This window comes from Vigna umbellata, chromosome 5, assembly GCF_029865625.1.
Source record: "Vigna umbellata cultivar VRB3 chromosome 5, Vumbellata_1.0, whole genome shotgun sequence".
NCBI lineage: Eukaryota > Viridiplantae > Streptophyta > Magnoliopsida > Fabales > Fabaceae > Vigna > Vigna umbellata.
In genome coordinates this window covers 26,706,025-26,723,874 of record NC_142169.1, presented here as the reverse complement: position 1 = coordinate 26,723,874, position 17,850 = coordinate 26,706,025, and the positions used below count along the sequence as shown (strand labels likewise).

At 27.6% G+C, this 17,850-nt stretch overlaps 1 protein-coding gene across 1 annotated transcript; it reads right to left on the bottom strand.

Moving 5' to 3' along the window:
• Positions 1 to 7,910: 7,910 nt before the first annotated feature.
• On the bottom strand, positions 7,911 to 10,120 carry LOC124846420 (putative indole-3-pyruvate monooxygenase YUCCA8). The gene is made up of 3 exons (XM_047323677.2): positions 9,322 to 10,120; positions 8,719 to 9,090; positions 7,911 to 8,500 (listed from the first exon to the last, which is right to left on the bottom strand). Exons 1-3 carry the CDS (start codon positions 9,991 to 9,993, stop codon positions 8,273 to 8,275), a joined length of 1,272 nt encoding a protein of 423 aa, XP_047179633.1. The 5' UTR covers positions 9,994 to 10,120; the 3' UTR covers positions 7,911 to 8,272.
• Between the last annotated feature and the right edge of the window lie 7,730 nt (positions 10,121 to 17,850).

The following is a 17,850-nucleotide window of genomic DNA, read 5'->3' as shown; positions in this document are numbered from 1 at the left end:
TACTATTCTACACAACACCTCTATCTAAATGTCACTTAAATTATAATATGCTAATAATGTACCAGCAAGTATCCATCATTGCTGCCTTAATTCAAAAACAAAACCACTCATTTACGCCACGATCTCTGCCTTTTCGTCTTTCGTATTTCATTCCTATGCAAACTTTTAGTATAAAGATAAGTTTATATATTTTTATATACATTTCACACAATAAAAATAAACATAAAAAATTTACGTCAGATATTTAATATAAAGGTATATTTAATCATTGAATTTTATGTTACCTGATCATCGGAAACACTTTCAACAGGATCAATGAAAAAGTGTTTTAGTGATTTTCAATACTTTTATATATTTTTAATAATTTTTTATTTATTGACTCTTTAAGTAACGGTTATAAGAGAAGTAAATCATTAACAACGCAATGAGTATCCATAATAGTTGTTCTTCAATAGCGTTTGTTCATTATTAAATTTTAGTAATAATTGAGGGAAAAATAACAGTAGCCTCAGGCAAAAGGAAAAACATTACTGTTGTTTTTGAAATATTAAAATAAATGTTATGATTTTAGACTTTGAAACACGGATCGTGTCTTTTTATGGAAAAAAAGTATAACGGTGACAAACGAAATCAATAATGAATAATGTATTAACGGTAATAATCACTTGTCTTTTTTGGAAGATCACGAGCTACTATTCTTTATATTAAAGAACAATTTCAAATTCGAGGGAAGCTCATGAAAAAGACACATTTTAGTCATCTCGTTATTAATATCAAAAGTAATTTAATTTGTTTTAAAGTTCAACTTAAACTGTGGCTATTATTATTTTCATTAAAGATAAAAAAAATTTAAGTTTTATTATTCATTTGATGCACTACACGTTTGATGCAGTAAAATACCAATTGATGAGGGAAGATAAAAGAATTTAAAAAGAGAATCAACTTGAAGTGAATGATCTTTTTTTTTTTATGAAAGAGGCCTTACGCAATTTTGGGTCAAGGCCCGATTAGTAACCTTATAAGTTTTAGTCTTGCACTTCCATATAAAAAAAATCCCATTCGGTCTTTTATGTACAATTCGAAAGTTATTTTTTAAATTTCATGTTATACAATCTAGAAGCTAGAAATAACTTTTAAATTGAGTGATTTGAAAGTAATTTTTCCCTTGGAAAAAGACTTTCAGATGGTCCGGAAGCTAAAAACTTTCGTCCAAAACTCAGATGATTTCGGATTGTGTTATCTATAAACAATTCTTTTGAGAAACGAATGATGTATTGCATAACTTTGAGGTTAATTTTAATGTACCATCCATAAGTTTTTTAACTTTATAAAAAATTATGTAATTCGAAAGTCATTTTTTCATAAAGAAATTTACTTCCGAATTGTGAAATTTAAAAGTATTTTTTTTACTTCCATATTTTGCACCATTTAGAAAGTTTATAAATTCTATAATCGAAAAACTTTCAAATTGTATAATTCGGGAATATTATTTATTTTTCGATTGCACATTTTCAAAATGGACAAATGGAAAATTTATTATATGGGGGTGCACGAAGAAACTTGTAGGAATTCATGAAAAAACTCTTAAAAAGGTTACTTTTGGAAATTGAGCTTTTCGTCGTATTGGTTAGGGCTTTTGCTTGTTCCCAATAATTTCCTCATGCACCCCTCAAACTTTCAAAATGACTAGTTTGCTATTCCAAAAAGTGACTTCTGGATTACATAGCTTGTCATAATTTTTGAAATAATATTTTTGGAACAAAATTTTTGAAACAAAAAATTCAAATATGACTTCCAAAACAAACTTTTTAAAATATATGAAATGTCTTTCGAAAAAAAAACTCTCCAAAACTTATCAAAGAATGAATTTTTTTGGAATATCCATATATAAAATGTGTTTTGAAGATAACTTTTCAAAACACATTAAATATGTTTGAAAAAAAAACTTACTATATCACATCGATAAATCACAAACCAAATAGTTAATAAAAATTCAAATCATCTTATAAATTATTAGTGAATTTGGTTAATCATCAAGCAAAATTAATCATTAATCAATATACATTAATTTTAATATTGATTTTTTGAAAAAAGTGTGATTACCTGTAATTATAATTAAACCAGTATTAATTAAAAGTACATTCCGAAACTTATAAATAAAAGTTTATGATAAGACAGTAAGTTACTGCATCATAATATTTTTTTTTAAAAAATATTCAAAGTTTCGTTAGTTTATTGACGTCAAATTAATTAAAATCTCTCTATTCATGAACTTAAAAAAAATGTCTTTATACGTCTTTTTATAGTATTAAACATATTTAAAAAAAGATAAATTGTTCAATTAAAATAATTTTTTCATAGTTTATTTTCCATATATATATATATATATATATATATATATATATATATATATATATATATATTTTTTTTTTTTTTTTTTTGAAACTGAGTTAATTTTTTTTAAAATAAGGTCTGGTATATAAACGAAATATAAATAATAAAAATAAATCACTCAAGATAGTTAATAAAAAATTCCAACTAAGATTATTTGTTGAAAATAATCAATAGAGACTTCATAAAAAGATATGGTTGTTATCAAGGTCTAATTTTACTATCCGCTTATTTATTTCTAAAATAAGTATTAACAAATCTTATATCTGAAAAATGACACGTGTATTATTAGATGGCGCCAGTGGTTGGGCTTGGCCTCAACAAGACTAAGAAACAAGGGTTTTTTCTTACTGCACTCTCCTTTTGTTTTCTTTCTGCATCACCATAAAATTCATAAACCCTTATGAAAATTATAATAAAAAGATAAAAAGTATTCCTGCACCTAATTTTTTTATTATAAATTTTATCTTTTTATTGTAATTTTGGCAAGGAGTAATTTGAAGTTTGAAAATTTTGATTGGGCAGAAACATGTTTGATTGTAGAGGAATGAGATTAACGATGAGCTACGTATTGGATTGAATTAAAAATAGATCTAATACAAAGCTGAAATTCAAACGCATTTATTTTCTAATTTCTTATATTGAAGAAATTAGAATCTTATTATCTTGCCATTAAGTTCTAAAATATATGTAAAGTTGATAAGAAGGTAGCAACATGTAAGAACTAATAGAGTAAGGGGGAAAGTGTAGAACAATAGAGTACCACTAAGTAGAGTTTGTCTTATATAATTTTTTTGTCATGTCCAACTAATTAGAGCCTTGTCTTGTATGAATCTCAAATAGTAACAATCAAAAGTTTGTTGCTGCATTAATTATATAATTTTGGTATAATTAATGAAGAATAAAGTTGAACACTCCTTAAATAATAATAATACAAAATAACACTCCATTAATACAAAAAATACAATATTATATATGACAAAAGCATGATATTTAGTATAAGAACGTTAAAGTGAGTCAAATTCACTGACAAATATTGGTTGAACACAATTTAATTGAGTCAAAATTTTGTAACATAATTCAATTTATTATGGGTTCAGAATTTATATATATTAAATTTACTTAAAAATATTTTATTTTTTAATTTATTTTATGTATTTATTATATTATAATAAAAATGAATTCATTCGATTCATTTTCTTTTATATTAATGCAATGAAACATATTTGATCAAATATTGCTATTAAAATCGTAGTTAAAAAATTAAATATCAATTTATATTTAATTAAATATTTAAATTATTCAAACATTATAAAACAATATCGTAATCTTTATAAAAATATCAAACTGTCAAACTTAAATAGAAATAACACATAGTTATAACAAAAAAAATATTGAAAAATTGTAAAAATTATACAAAATTGCTATTAGTGTGCTCAAACCCATTCAAAATTAGTTTAACTAAATCTAAAAAAGTTAAATATTTTCAATCTCAAACTCAAACCCCTGGTGAATTTACTTAAGTCACAAGTTTGAACAATTTGAGATGTCTAATTAGGGAGTGTAATTTTATAGTCATATATATATATATATATATATATATATATATATATATGGTGTTGTTGGTATGTATAATAGGTATGTAGTTACTTAAAATATATTTAAAGAAAGTGCATTTAGGCCATAGAAGTATGTTTTTGAAATTGTAGGCCCAAGTGCACAAGTCCATTGTGAACATTGGCATGTGAAGAGAAGAAGCAGCAGCCATAGTATGAGGAAACACAAGAATGATGGCTCCTTGTGGAGGAGAAGAATCCTGGCCACCCTATGTTTTTTTTTTTTTAATGTTTTTTATAACAGAGTAAAAGGTTTCATATATCTAATACAGGCAAAGGGAAAGAAGACAAATTAGGTTGTCAAGTTTGAAAATAAAAACAGGACATGTACTTGGGATTCTAAATTAAGGATGGTTGTATTCTGGTTTAGAGCTTAGACAACCCATTCGGTTTAAACTTTTTTTTCTACTCTTTATAATAACTCAGTATGGCCACTCGTATGGGCTGCTTTTGCATGCTACGTTCTGTTTGTTCCAAGCTTAACAAGGATATATATACCAACAATCAACTTCTAAATTTTGATAGAGTATTATATGTATTGTTGTTCTTTGATTATGTTTGTGATAATATTTAATGAAACATTATATGTTTAAATATAGGACATGAAACTTGAATTAAAATGTATTTATTTTATGTAAGTGTTGTGAATATGAATTTTTAGATTATATTGTATGGTCTACGAATTGTAGATATATATGTAGTCAAAGCTTAATCTATAGCAGTGTAGGTGGTTGTATGGTGAGGTACATAAATTTTAAAAGAACTTGGTATCTACTATACCATTCATTCAGCTCTAAATTTACGTATCTGAATTTTTAGGTTTTACGTACTTACGTGATTGCTAAATATGTTCTAATAACTGTACAATTCAAATTCTGAGGGGTGTACGACACTATTATCGATCAACTACAAGAAAACAAATTCTTCAACACATTGCATAATTCACGCTTGATAAATAAAATACAAAAATATTGTATTTTTTGGTAAGAAAAAAAAATTAGATCAAGATTGATTTTTTTATCTCTTGTTCTAACATTAAATGATTATTAACAAGGTTAGTATATCTATTAGTTTGATACTCAATTATGAAAATATACATTTTTAATATTTGATTTTTTTTTTTGCAAATTTATAGGTGAAGGACAAAAAAATCAATAATTTGATAATAAGTGGTCTCTATCCGAATCTAACAATACTCCAAAAATTAAATTTGACACTCATTATTGTAGTTTCAAACTTCGCAAAACAGACATTCCGAGATATATAGGATTTATGGAAATCAAAGATCAAATCACTTTAAATATTTTAATAATTTCACTTATTCTTTTATATAAAAGTTTAAGTAGGTTTTGTCAATATTCAAATTGACGAAAAGAAAGAGAGCATATGTCACCAAATATTATTAGTAGGTTAATTATCGATTATTTTTTCTATAGTTTTATTTATCGATTACCAATAATAATAATAATAAATAAAAAAAACAACATTAATAGTTTTCTGTTATTTTCCCTAAAACAATGAGTGGGTAAAAGGAATTGTTAGAATTGGTATTGACGAAGTGAAAGATATAGGAATGAAGTTGAAAGGTGGGTGATTTGATTTAATTGATTATGAGTTATGTAAGGAGAATTGTTTTTTACGTGCAAACTCATAACTCTCTAAGAATTGGAGTCTTAAGAACTTAGTCATATACCCTATAAACTTGTAGGGCTGCTGTAATTCTTTAGGGTTGCATGTCACATATATATACATATGCAGTGTATTCGCTCCATTTTCATGTTCTTTCCTGTTTAAATTATATTTACTGTTTATTTGACTTTGATTCAGTCTTTTGACTCATTCATGACAAGTTAATAACAGGTAAAATGAGGTTTCATTACCATAACTTCATGTTCATTGCCTAGCTATAGAGCAATCGGTCACACTTTTAGGTTTTCGCATCAAAGACCAACTCTTTTCTTCAGTCTTGTCAATGGCCAATTTTCACACAAAAAAAATTAAATTTAAATTACTTCATATTTTTAAATCTGTGTTAGTTTAGGTTTTTTTAGCTGTAGCATATATAGGATATAAATGAAGGATTACAATTAAAAGAACGATTAAGATTTATTTATGTTTCTATAATAATTTCATATTATTTAGGAAGAAACACTTAAGGTAGTTTAAATTTTTTTTTTCTCATTCTGAAAGGTAATTTTTAAGAATAAAATTATGACTAGATCTCATATTTCAAATAAAATCTGATAAAATTGTGATGAAGTTTCTTGTTCTAAAAAATCGACAAAATAATAATGAAGTCTCGTGTTTTAAAGTAAACAAGACCTTAAATGTATGGTAATTTACTTTAATAATAACACGTTTAATTTATTTACGTTCCAAAACAACCTTAAATGTACGTGAATGACCCTCATAATATCACTTAGGGGATTTAAAATCAAAAACAATTTATTTTTGTTTAATTTGTTGTTTTAGCATTATGATTGAGCAGAGAGAGGTAGTATGGAAAATGTCTTGATCATAAAATGTTAAAATAATTGTTATCTGTAACAAATAATTGATGACGATGATGCTCTTGTTGGTGTCCGTTGTTGTCTATTTGCGGTTGTAAGGTTGATGGACTCTGTTTATTAGCCCATTATTAACTTATTTGTCAAACAACACTCAAAATCTCAAAAAGGAATCTATAACTATTTCTTTTAACAATTATTATCATTATTATTGGCTAAACACGTATTTTTCTTACCATAATGCTCTTTCCTTGCTTAGACAATAATATTCACTTGTAGTTATCAAGGGTGTTATTTTAACACTTTTAAATAAGATTTCATGAAGTAGTATATTTAATTATCACGTTATACAAAAATATATAGTTTAACTACTTATTAATATTAATATAGTAAAATATATGGAATATTATAAGAAGGAGAAAAGATATCCTATATATAGATGTTTTTCTCTTTCGCATTACATCTATTTCGTTTGTTTCTGGTTGTGTCATATCTCTCTCTCTCTCTCTTCCAAACAAGCATATCTGATATAGAGAATTTTATTTTATTTTTTGTTGATTAAAAAGATATTAATTTTATTGAAAAACAATTGATGGTGTTGATATGGCTTAATAATTAATTAGTTTCGAAGGGATGTGAACTGTATTACAGTTTGGAAATAATGTGTAGAACAATGATTTCACTGTAATTTATGACATACTTGTGGCTTTGGCCTTTAAGCATGTGCAGTGTAGCAGTATTTGTATGATATCAGAAACACCATTTCTCTCTATGAGTCGATGATGGAACCCATTAACCCAATATAGAAATTTTAAAAGGAATATTTATGCAACGCAGTGCAACAATCTTTGGGCTCAGAGACACAGAAAATAAAAGAAAAAGAGTTTTGATGAAGGAGTTGTCAATCGCAAGCATTCAATCTGTGGGCCATTGCAGGATATAGGAACTCTGCTATTTTCAGAAAAGACAATGAAAGTTACAACATCTATATTTGCTATTGTGTCAGATGAACAGGATAATAAACCTTACATCACATGAACCATTTAATGCAATACTCATCCAACACACAAAGAAAAATTTGCACCAGTTATTCACCACTTTCCTTGCTTATTCAAGATCACTGCTTGGGTTGGAATCGAGTGCAAATATAGAAACAAAACGATTCCATAATCTAAGATAAGGCCTCAAAGTAGGAAGCAGTTATTGACCTTTCAAACTCTCTTTTCATCAAATGTTGGAATTACTTTTTGCATAAGAAAAACTATTTCTTGTTAAACTCCAATGCAGGCTCACGTAGTATCCAACAGTATATTCGCTTCTCAATAATCGATCACATTAACTTCTCTGCCTAAAAATGGAAACTCTACTGTCACAAAAGGGGAAGAGAGATTGGAACTGAACTTCAAAAGTTGAAACTCTAGCATTGAAATTCAGCGTTCAAGTACTTCATGTACTTGTCTTGTTACATCTTTATTTATATCATAAGGACTTCGACATTAGAGGAAAAATGAGATGAAATAAAAACAAGGTAAAATAAAAGCCTCATCATCCTTAGTTTTAAAAACAAAACGACCAACCATATAAAAAACTTGGTCGTCGGAGAGGGCTCTGTCTCTGTGCTAATTTTTTTTTCTTCTGCTGTGTGTTCTTTTTACAAGATACTGTAATTTTGTTTATACAAGAACAAATTTCCTGAGACTAAAAAGAAAGAAAGCAGCACTAGCTAGTGGTCATGTCATGTGCTTTTATTTTAGGCATTTAGAACTGAGAAATGCATCTTCTATGACAAGCAGTAGTGCGCTGTTTCTTTTGCTTAGTCTCGTCTTTCCAAACTTTGCCAATATCTTGAGCGATTTTCACAGCATCAGAAGAAGCACCAGAGAGCCCTCTCTTCGTGAACCCCACAGCATAAAGTCCAGCATTTCCCTTCCAACCATGAGGGAATGGCATCTTCGGGAATCCGTTCTTTGAGAAAAATTCACCTTCCTGCACGTAATAAATCCCAAACAACGTTAATTCACTTCTCAACATGTATAAAAACATCTACTATTAAATTTCTGAAAAAAGAAGCTTCCAAAACAGCCCCAAAAGAAAGTTTAAAAAAGGACAAAACCAAGCTGCCCCCAAAAGCCTTTCTGATCTGACAATCTTCTGTGATGAAAAAAAAAACATTTTTTTAAAAAAGATCTAGAACATATTCTCACCTGAAGCCAATAAGGCACGTTACTGCGGTAACCGGTTGCCAGCACCACTGCATCGACATCGAGCTTTTCACCATTGACAAGCTCAGCTTCTCCGTTATTGAACCTCTTGACTCCTGGCACCACTTTTATATCACCGGATCTAATCTTCGCCAAGGCACCAAGATCCAAAACCGGGGTCTTTCCCTTTGTGTTTTTCAGCTCCAAAGGACCCGTCGAAGGCCTTTTCAGCCCCAACTTCTCCACGTTCCCAAAAACAAACCATGCCAACAACAAGATAATCTTGTCAACAAGCCAAAGGGGCAGCCATTGCAGCATCATAACCGCAAATTCAAACGTTGATTTCCCAAATACTTCTCTGGGCAACACGTGAACCTATATCCAAAAAAAAACAGAACACCCCTGTTAGATTCCATTACCAAAACAAGTTCTTTTTCATCACAGACAAAAACAACTGTCATTCAAACGCATATCATCCACATCTGTTGATATTTTCTTTACTTTTATAGTACCAGCTGTAGGAGATATCATCCGGTGTACGATTTGTGATTGAATGACAGTGTAAATCTTTCATATTCTGACAGCTAGCATGAAAATTAAACTTACCGAGCTGCGAACAACCATGGAAGGAGAAGCACGGTGGTTGCAAAGATCAAGAGAGAGCTCCATGCCGGAATTGCCACAGCCAACAACAAGAACCTTTTTTCCCCTGAAGCTTTCCCCTGACTTGTAATCACAAGCATGGATGACCTCACCTTTGAAGTCACTCAACCCTTCAATATCCGGCATCACACACTCGGCATTCTCCCCAGTGGCCACCACGAGCCACCTGCAAATGTACTCCACCTCGTTGCGTGTGGCGCCAGTGGAGGAAACGCTCTTCACCCGCCACAATCCGCTTGTCTCGTCGTACCTTGCGGACTGAACACACTCGTTGAACTGAGGGTTGATCTGGAAGTGGGTGGCGTAGGACTCTAGGTACTCTATGAACTGTTTCTTTGTGGGGTATTCGGGGAAGTCTTCAGGGAAAGGGAGCTTGGGGAGCTGGCAGAATTGCTTAGGGAGGTGAAGCTTGAGTCTGTCATAGGTTCGTTTCTGCCACAGAGAAGCTATGCAATCTGCTCGTTCGAGAACCATGAAGGGCACCCCTTGTTCTCTAAGGCATGCTGCTGTGGCAAGCCCCGAGGGACCTGCCCCTACGATTATAGGGCCGTTCACCCAAATGCAACGACGAGAGAAGAAGTCTTCGTTGTCCACTAGGCGAAAAAAGTTCTCCATTTTTCTGCTGTTTGGATTGTTTCTGTTGTGTTGTGTTTTGAAAGTGGTTTGGTTTTGCTTCTACGAAGAAGTTTGAGACAGAGAAAGTTAAGTTGAAGTTGGATTTAGAAATGAAGTGAAATGAGAATGTGAGTTTTGGAATGAATGGAGAATGAGAAGGGATTGAAGAGCTTAAATAGGGGATTGGCCATGATAGGTGCATGTGATGGACTGAGGGAGTTAATGCTCTTTCTTCTCTCTTCTACATTAAAATATTATTACGTCATTTTTAAATAATCAAAAAGGCATATTTTAGTTTAGACTACTTTTTTTTTTATAATATGATTCAAGTGTTAAACTTTTTAATGTGCAAATATCGTTTTTGATTGTCAAATCATGATAAGGCAGTTGTTTTTGGGCATTTTAGAGCCTTGTTTTTGTTTTGGGTATGTCAATACTTTATGTATTTTATATACCATTATATTCTGTGCCATTATTTTATTAGATCCTAGTTTGTGACCTTTTTGTTAAAAAAATTGAGCAAGGATTGGGAAATAATTATGTGCAATTTATTCTTCCATCATCACACTCGCAAGGGCTTCCTTTTCTTTTCCTTTTTATAAAAAATAAAATTGTTTTGGATGTATAAAAATTAAGTTTGGTAGGAGCTGATGATGGTGTTTATTGATTGGCAGGGGTGAATGGGTAAAATTGGAAAATATAAGTGGTCGATTTAGAAAATTGATTTTGGAAAGGGAAGGGGTGTTTGGTAATAACGAAATGTTCAAACATAATGGAAGGAGAATTAGGAGGCAATGATGATGACATGTCATCCCATCTGATTCTTGGGGTCCACAACAGTGAAAGAAAGCTCAATGAATCAGCAAAATAAAAAAAAAAGTTGTTATACAGCAAATAACGCGTAAATATTTCTGTACCGATATGTAGATATTATCTAGGTATAATTAAGTTTTATGTTGTATGATAAATTCAGCTGTTTTTAATTAAGGTTTTATTAGATTTTTGTATATGTTAATCACTTATATTTCTATATTTTTAATTAAATCATTTTACTGATTATATGATGTAGCTGTTATTTTATTTATTTTGTTTTATTTATTAAAAAATATAATATTTTATTATTAATATAAAATAATAAATATTTTTTTATTAAAAATGTGTTGGATGATAATAGTTAACATCCTTATCAATGGTGCTAATGAAATATTCTTTTGATTAGGTACATGATAATGTAAAAGTTAAGAAATATGTAATTATTCAACATGTTTAAACAGTAAAAAATATTTATCATTTTATCAACATCATTTCATATTAATAATAAAATTTCGTATTTCTTTTTAACACAACATAAAAATAGTAAGCAAGATGCAATCACTTAACTTAGTTGACAAAAACTTAATTAAAAAATATAAAAAATAAATTAAGTAATCAATAACGTAGAAAAAATTAATAAAAGCTCAACTAAAAATACCTAAATTTATTATTGAAAACTTAAAACATAATTAAGTCCATGATTTTATATATTGTTCAATGATCAATACTTTTCTTCATGTAACACACTAATAAAAAAATAAGAAAACATATGACTCGGTACTATATATACGTATTTACTTTTTTTTTGTTCATAAATTTTAATATTTTATTTTTTGTTCCAATATTTTGTTTCTAGAAAAACAATTAATGTGATGTGTAAAAAATACTACTTCATTAAGTAAATGTCATCATCTTTTATTTCTTTTAACATTTTTTTTTATTTTGCAGTGAAATAAAAACATATGAAGAATTTGGGAAAAAAAATTATATCTGTCAATTCATTAAATAACTATGCCAAAAGGAAAATCCTAACTAAGTAGCAACTATATTATTTTCGTTGATATTAATTAATTTTTTCTTTAAATAAAATAGCTTCAAAAAGCACGCGTGGGTAACTTATTAGCCACTTAAAATTGTCAATAAATGGCAAAGATAAAAGGCAAACAAAATTATGGATGACTAAAATGAAAAAAATAAATAAATAAAAACCATAAAAAATGTATATAGTCTTACTCAACTTATCATTTATGTAATATGAATAAAAGTAAAGGTAAAATATTCCATGAACAAAATAAGAAAAACAATATTGAAATTCATGTGAAAATTGGAAAATTTCCAAGGATTAAACATTTATTTAAGTAAAACATAAATTATAAAAGGGGAAGGTAATATACATAAATGCATTGTTATAGAAAAATGATGATAATGAGAGATTATGATGAAGTGGAGCCGGGTGGAGAAATGAGAGGCAAAGGAGAGTTAATAGGCTGGACCAGCATGTATTAAACCATTGCCTTTTCTCACTATCGCAACTTTTCTTTCTTCACTCTTTTACAACACTCACTCTTGTAATATTTGTTTTCAATATGGATTTGCTACAATTTTCTTTACTTAAAGATTAACAATAAAATATCATATTAATTAAAAATAAGATTAATTTAAAATATATAAATAAAATTAATTCTTATTTTAAGTTGGTAATTTAGTAAGAATGAATTAGATTTGAATTTATTTTCTAATATAATATATATCAGAATTTATCTATCAATAATGTTTCAATAACATCGGTGGAATTGTAAGTTATAGTAATTAATATATAGTCTTGATTAACTACTTCAATTTCAGTCTTTCATTCTAATTTAACAGACGATGTTGTTTAAATAAAACAAAACAAATGAATATAAGTCTATATCAAAGTTTAGTTTAACATTTGATATTGTTGGTCATATCTTACAGAAAAAATAAGTACAAAGCATCGTTTGTTTATTTCTAAAGCATCTGATAAAATCCTTAATGATTGGAAATACAAAGTATTAAATATCTTATATTTATTGAGAGAGTAGGAAAGATTGAGAAAATATACATTATTTGATGGTGGGAAAACGAAGAAAATGATTAAAAAGAAACAAGCACTAGACCCAGTAGTGGAACAGTGTAGATTAGATAGTTCTTCAGTTTGGATTTTGGACTATTAGCTTTTTACGACATAATGCAGTTATCCTATGGGCTAGTTGCACGTATAGTTTCTCCCTCATGTACTTGCCATGAAAGGACACATGAATCTCTGAATTAATGTGCTTCTCATATGCATATATTCATCTACAAGGAAACTTTAGAAATCATTGAAGAATGTCACTTTCGGTGTCTTGTAAAATCATTATACATATATATGGTATAATTCAACGTCCCCGGTAATGATAAAGTAGCAGCGATATATATACTATATAGCTGATTAAGTTAATAAGAAAGGTGTTAATATAAAGAAGTAATTAATACCTAACTATAGGTGTAGTTAGCTTAATTGATTAGGGCGAGAGAGAAGAAAGTACAAGTTTGTGGCTGCATATGAAGAGATTTATTAGGGAAAATGATTTGAGAAGTGGTTAAAGTTTGATGGGAGAGAGGGATGCATGTGCATCACCCCTTCAACATCATACGAGTCTCTCCTTTTCATGAAAAGATTGTAAGCTACGACCTTGGCGTTTCTCAAAAGCTCTTCTCTATATTATTATTAAATTTCCTTTCCTTCATTTATTCATCACAACTATATACTATATAAATATATGATCCTATATATATATATATATCAAATATAATGCTCCAACAAGCAATCCTCCAAATGGCTACACACCAAAGATATATATATGTTCCTTTTAGCCAGCCACCCATATCTCATGCATGATATGATAGAGATATGTGTTTTTATATTTCTTATCCCTAACACCACCCTTTGGGAGAGCCCCCCATATTTCACAAACCCTTTTCTTCTGTTACTATGTGAGATCCTTCAATTATTGATTCTCTCTTTTTCTCTTTAATTTAACCCATTTTCATTGCTTCCTAGGGTTTTTTCTTTTCTTTTCTAATTAACAAGTTCGTATAGAAACTTTATGCAGTCGGCGAGGGTCATCTCCTTAACAACTTAATAATTGTTCGTTCACTGAGAGAATAAACGCGGTTTTGTTTCTGTTGTTTTTGGAATATGTATGTAAGTAATATAAAAGTATAGTTGCATGAAAAGTAGACCATAATGAGTGATATGAGCCACGCGGAATTAAAGAAAAGGTCAAGAATGGCGAAATGATATATGTATGTAGCTGGCTTCTTCGAAGTTTAAGGTCTGGTCACTTTTGATTACTGAAATCGGAATTGCCAACTTCATAAAGTTAAAGGATTTGCTTTGGAATATGGCTATGGCGGTGCATGAGAGTATTTGTTTATGAATTTTTGAGTTTGTAGTCCCACTTCCCAAGTGCTGGCATGAAATTTCTGAATAAGTGAGTGGATCGATGTTGGAGTTGGAGAAGGATGAGAAGAAGGTGTTGTATTTTCTTGCAAAAAGTGTACAAGGTGTGGATGTTTTTGTTCTTAGTCATAGCCGAAGGTTGCTTTGCTTGAAAGGATGTGCATGTCCAAGTTTAGTTATAATGATGTAACTTTGGAAATAATACCTTCTTATGATGTTACTATGGAAATTTGTGTAATATATTACTATTAGGTAGATTTCATGTTATAAGTGAAAAATAATAGAATAAGACATTTAAATATTGGTTATGTATGTTTTTGATTTCTAAGTTGCTTGGAAGTGAAATTGAAATTTGTTTATATTTCAAATCTTTATATATTTTGATTTTCAAACTTTTAAATTAAATAGATATAGTTTTTTTAAGTTAATGATATTAATTTTTGTGGACTTATTAAATGATATTTTAAATTTATATTTGAACTAAATATATAAACAACTTAAATATCACCTGAATCATATGTGATATATCAGAAACATTTAATGCAATTATATTAAAAAGATTATACTTATTTATTTTTAAAATTTGAAAACTAAATTATATCAAAATTTTGAAAAAAAACATATTTTAATTTCATGTCAAAGCTTATAAACTAAAAATATATTTAATATCTAATAAATATTAATGTAATTAAGTATTTTCTTTATTTAAATATGTATAAATTAAATTTGTAACAATTACTCAATACTTATAGTTTTTATTAAAAATAGTGGCACTTTCTAAAAAGCTGTAATTGTGAATTTGGTAAACCTCAATCAAATGCATGTGGCCGAAAAAACACGGCATTTGAAAAAAAATTAGCCATGTACTCGGAAGATATAATGATAGTTGTGGAGAAAATAAAATAAAAAATCGGACGCCATTCCTTTCAATTTTAACTTTAGCATACCAGATTGATGTCATCAACATTTTTATCAATCAACTATTTATGTGGCTGACACATGCATGGCTACAAGGATATCGTACTTGTTCAGAATAAAAAACCTTGCTCTTAATTAAGTGATGAATAACTTTTATGTAAAATGTATTTATCCCGTTTAAATGTCATTCTTTTATAAAATATAATATCGTATAAAGTTGATGATTTATCTTGATAATTAATTTGAACGAGTACACCGTATATATAAATCAAATTTCTTGTATCAAAAGTATTTTTGATAGGACTTTTAAGCATTGTACGAGGGTCACCATATAATGACATTCATAGTTAGAAATGTTTTCAACAAAAGCTTGTGTACCGAAATAGAATAAACTCAACCTTGAAAGTAACATATTTGATAGTTGAAAATTGAAGTGTAAGTCTAAGTTTCACATTAAGTATAATAAGAAAATTGAACACTTCTAAAATAAGAAATTTATAAACTCATTGTCTTACGATTTTATATTAAAAGAATGTCAATCTTTTATGTAAACTATGACTCGGGTCTTGATTACGTTGTATATTCCCCATTCTCCATCAATGTATATATTGATCAATAATTTTGGAAAAGTCAAAATAATATAATTAAAATTTATAGTTTTCTAATTGTATTGATAAGGATTCCATTTTAATTAAGTTTTTCTAATTTCATCTCTTTTACTAGTTGGATATTTTCATATTTGAATTTCTAAATCACTTTCTAAATAATTATTGTCAAAATCCTTAGTCTCTCATGTTTTGGAATAGGTAAAGAAGTTGAATTTGTTTTATTTTCATGATAATTTTCTTTTAATCACTCTTAACAAATAATCTATTATTTTATTCTTCGTTGATATACTTATTTTTTTGTTTAAATTAAAAATATAATAATTTATCATAATTTAATAAATACTCAAATATGTAATTGCTAAAAGAAAACTCTATCATAAATAAGTTGCAATAAAAAGCTGGTTATGAAAAAACACATGATACATTACTTTTTATTCTATATTCATAAAAAATAATATATAAAGGCTCATTAGATAAAAAAAAATATTATTAAACCAATATTTTAATATTAAGTAATAAGAGAAAATTACTTTTTTTTTGTCTTTTCAGAATGAGATAGAACAAGTGAAAAATGAGAACAGAAATAGTAAGTTTTTGTTAAACTTATTTTTTGTTAGAAAAAAAAAAAGAAATTAGGTGAAAGTGGAAGATAAGTATAATATGCGTAAAACTAAGAAAAATAATGGAAAAGAAAAAAATTAATAAATATTTTTATTTTTTACTATATCTAATTTTATATTTTATTATTTCTTAACATTAAAATACTTTATAAAAGAAATAAAAGATATATAATTTAAAAATTTCCACCCACTCTCAATATATACTACATATAATTTGAAGAAGAAAAAAATCCTAATATATAAATTTTAAAAATTTCAAAAACCTTTTAGGGGACAAAAATGACTCTCTTTAGAAGATATGACACTGTTCTCAATATAACTCCTTTTGAAAGATCCATCATATTGATTATTATATATATATATATATATATATATATATATATATATATATATATATATATATATATATATATATATATATTAAGGATTATTGTTATGATCTAATTCATAATTTTGTTGATGATAAAGAAAATATCAAAGATTAAGATCAATTAAACTCTGATAATCCTTATTATAAAATGTTGAAAGTATCAAGAAACATATGTTGAATAAATAAGGTTTTTCTTAAACTCATGTTTCAAATTTTGTGTAATAGTTTTTCTCAATAAATATGTTTAAAATACAAAATAAAAATATAAAAAATGCTTTATTCAAATATGTGTAAAAAATAGTGTTTAATATTTTTATTAAATGCCAACTATTATATTAGATTGAACGGATTTACTCTTGAGAGAAATTATCACATATATTAATTTTTCATGTTCGGATATGTGGATTTTGAGAAAAAAAAAATGAAAACGATGAGTTGTAGAATCACTTCTATCTTCGATTTTGTTGAAGAATGAGGATTTGTAATGATTTTATGTTGTTATTTTTGTATGACATGGTTTTGTTATGGCTCTTGAAATGGATGATTGAGTGATGTTGGACTTAGGTTGGCTAAGATAAAAAAAAAAAGAAGAAAAGAAAGGATTAAAGACTCATTATAATTGGGAATTAAAGAGTGATCATCACTTCAATGTTTCAACACAATTCAATAATCTTTATTTTCATTTTCTTTTACTTTTTTTAACAATAATATATTCCTTTTTATTATAAAGGAAAACTAGTAATTTTATATTTTAATCTATTAAAACTTTTTATTTATTTATCATATTAATCAACTCACAAATTTTTAAAAATTTACTTCAAAATTCACTTTCTATTACTTTTAAATCTTCTAAAAGAAAGAATGTACACTATATTCTTAAATCCACCCAAATATATTCACTAACTCCTTCTCAAATAAAAATTACTATATTATGTTAACTTATATTATATATATATATATATATATATATATATATATATATATATATATATATATATATATATATATATATATATTAATTAATTACAAAATGTTCCTGTATGTCACTTTGTATAAATACAT

What these genes read in the sequence shown, in the direction of transcription:
- LOC124846420 (XM_047323677.2), bottom strand. Translation starts at nt 9,993, where the DNA reads ATGGAGAACTTTTTTCGCCTAGTGGACAACGAAGACTTCTTCTCTCGT. An exon ending in CCATGGTTGTTCGCAGCTCG is followed by an intron (nt 9,091 to 9,321) that starts GTAAGTTTAATT and finishes TTTTGGATATAG; the next exon opens with GTTCACGTGTTGCCCAGAGA. An exon ending in ACGTGCCTTATTGGCTTCAG is followed by an intron (nt 8,501 to 8,718) that starts GTGAGAATATGT and finishes TATTACGTGCAG; the next exon opens with GAAGGTGAATTTTTCTCAAA.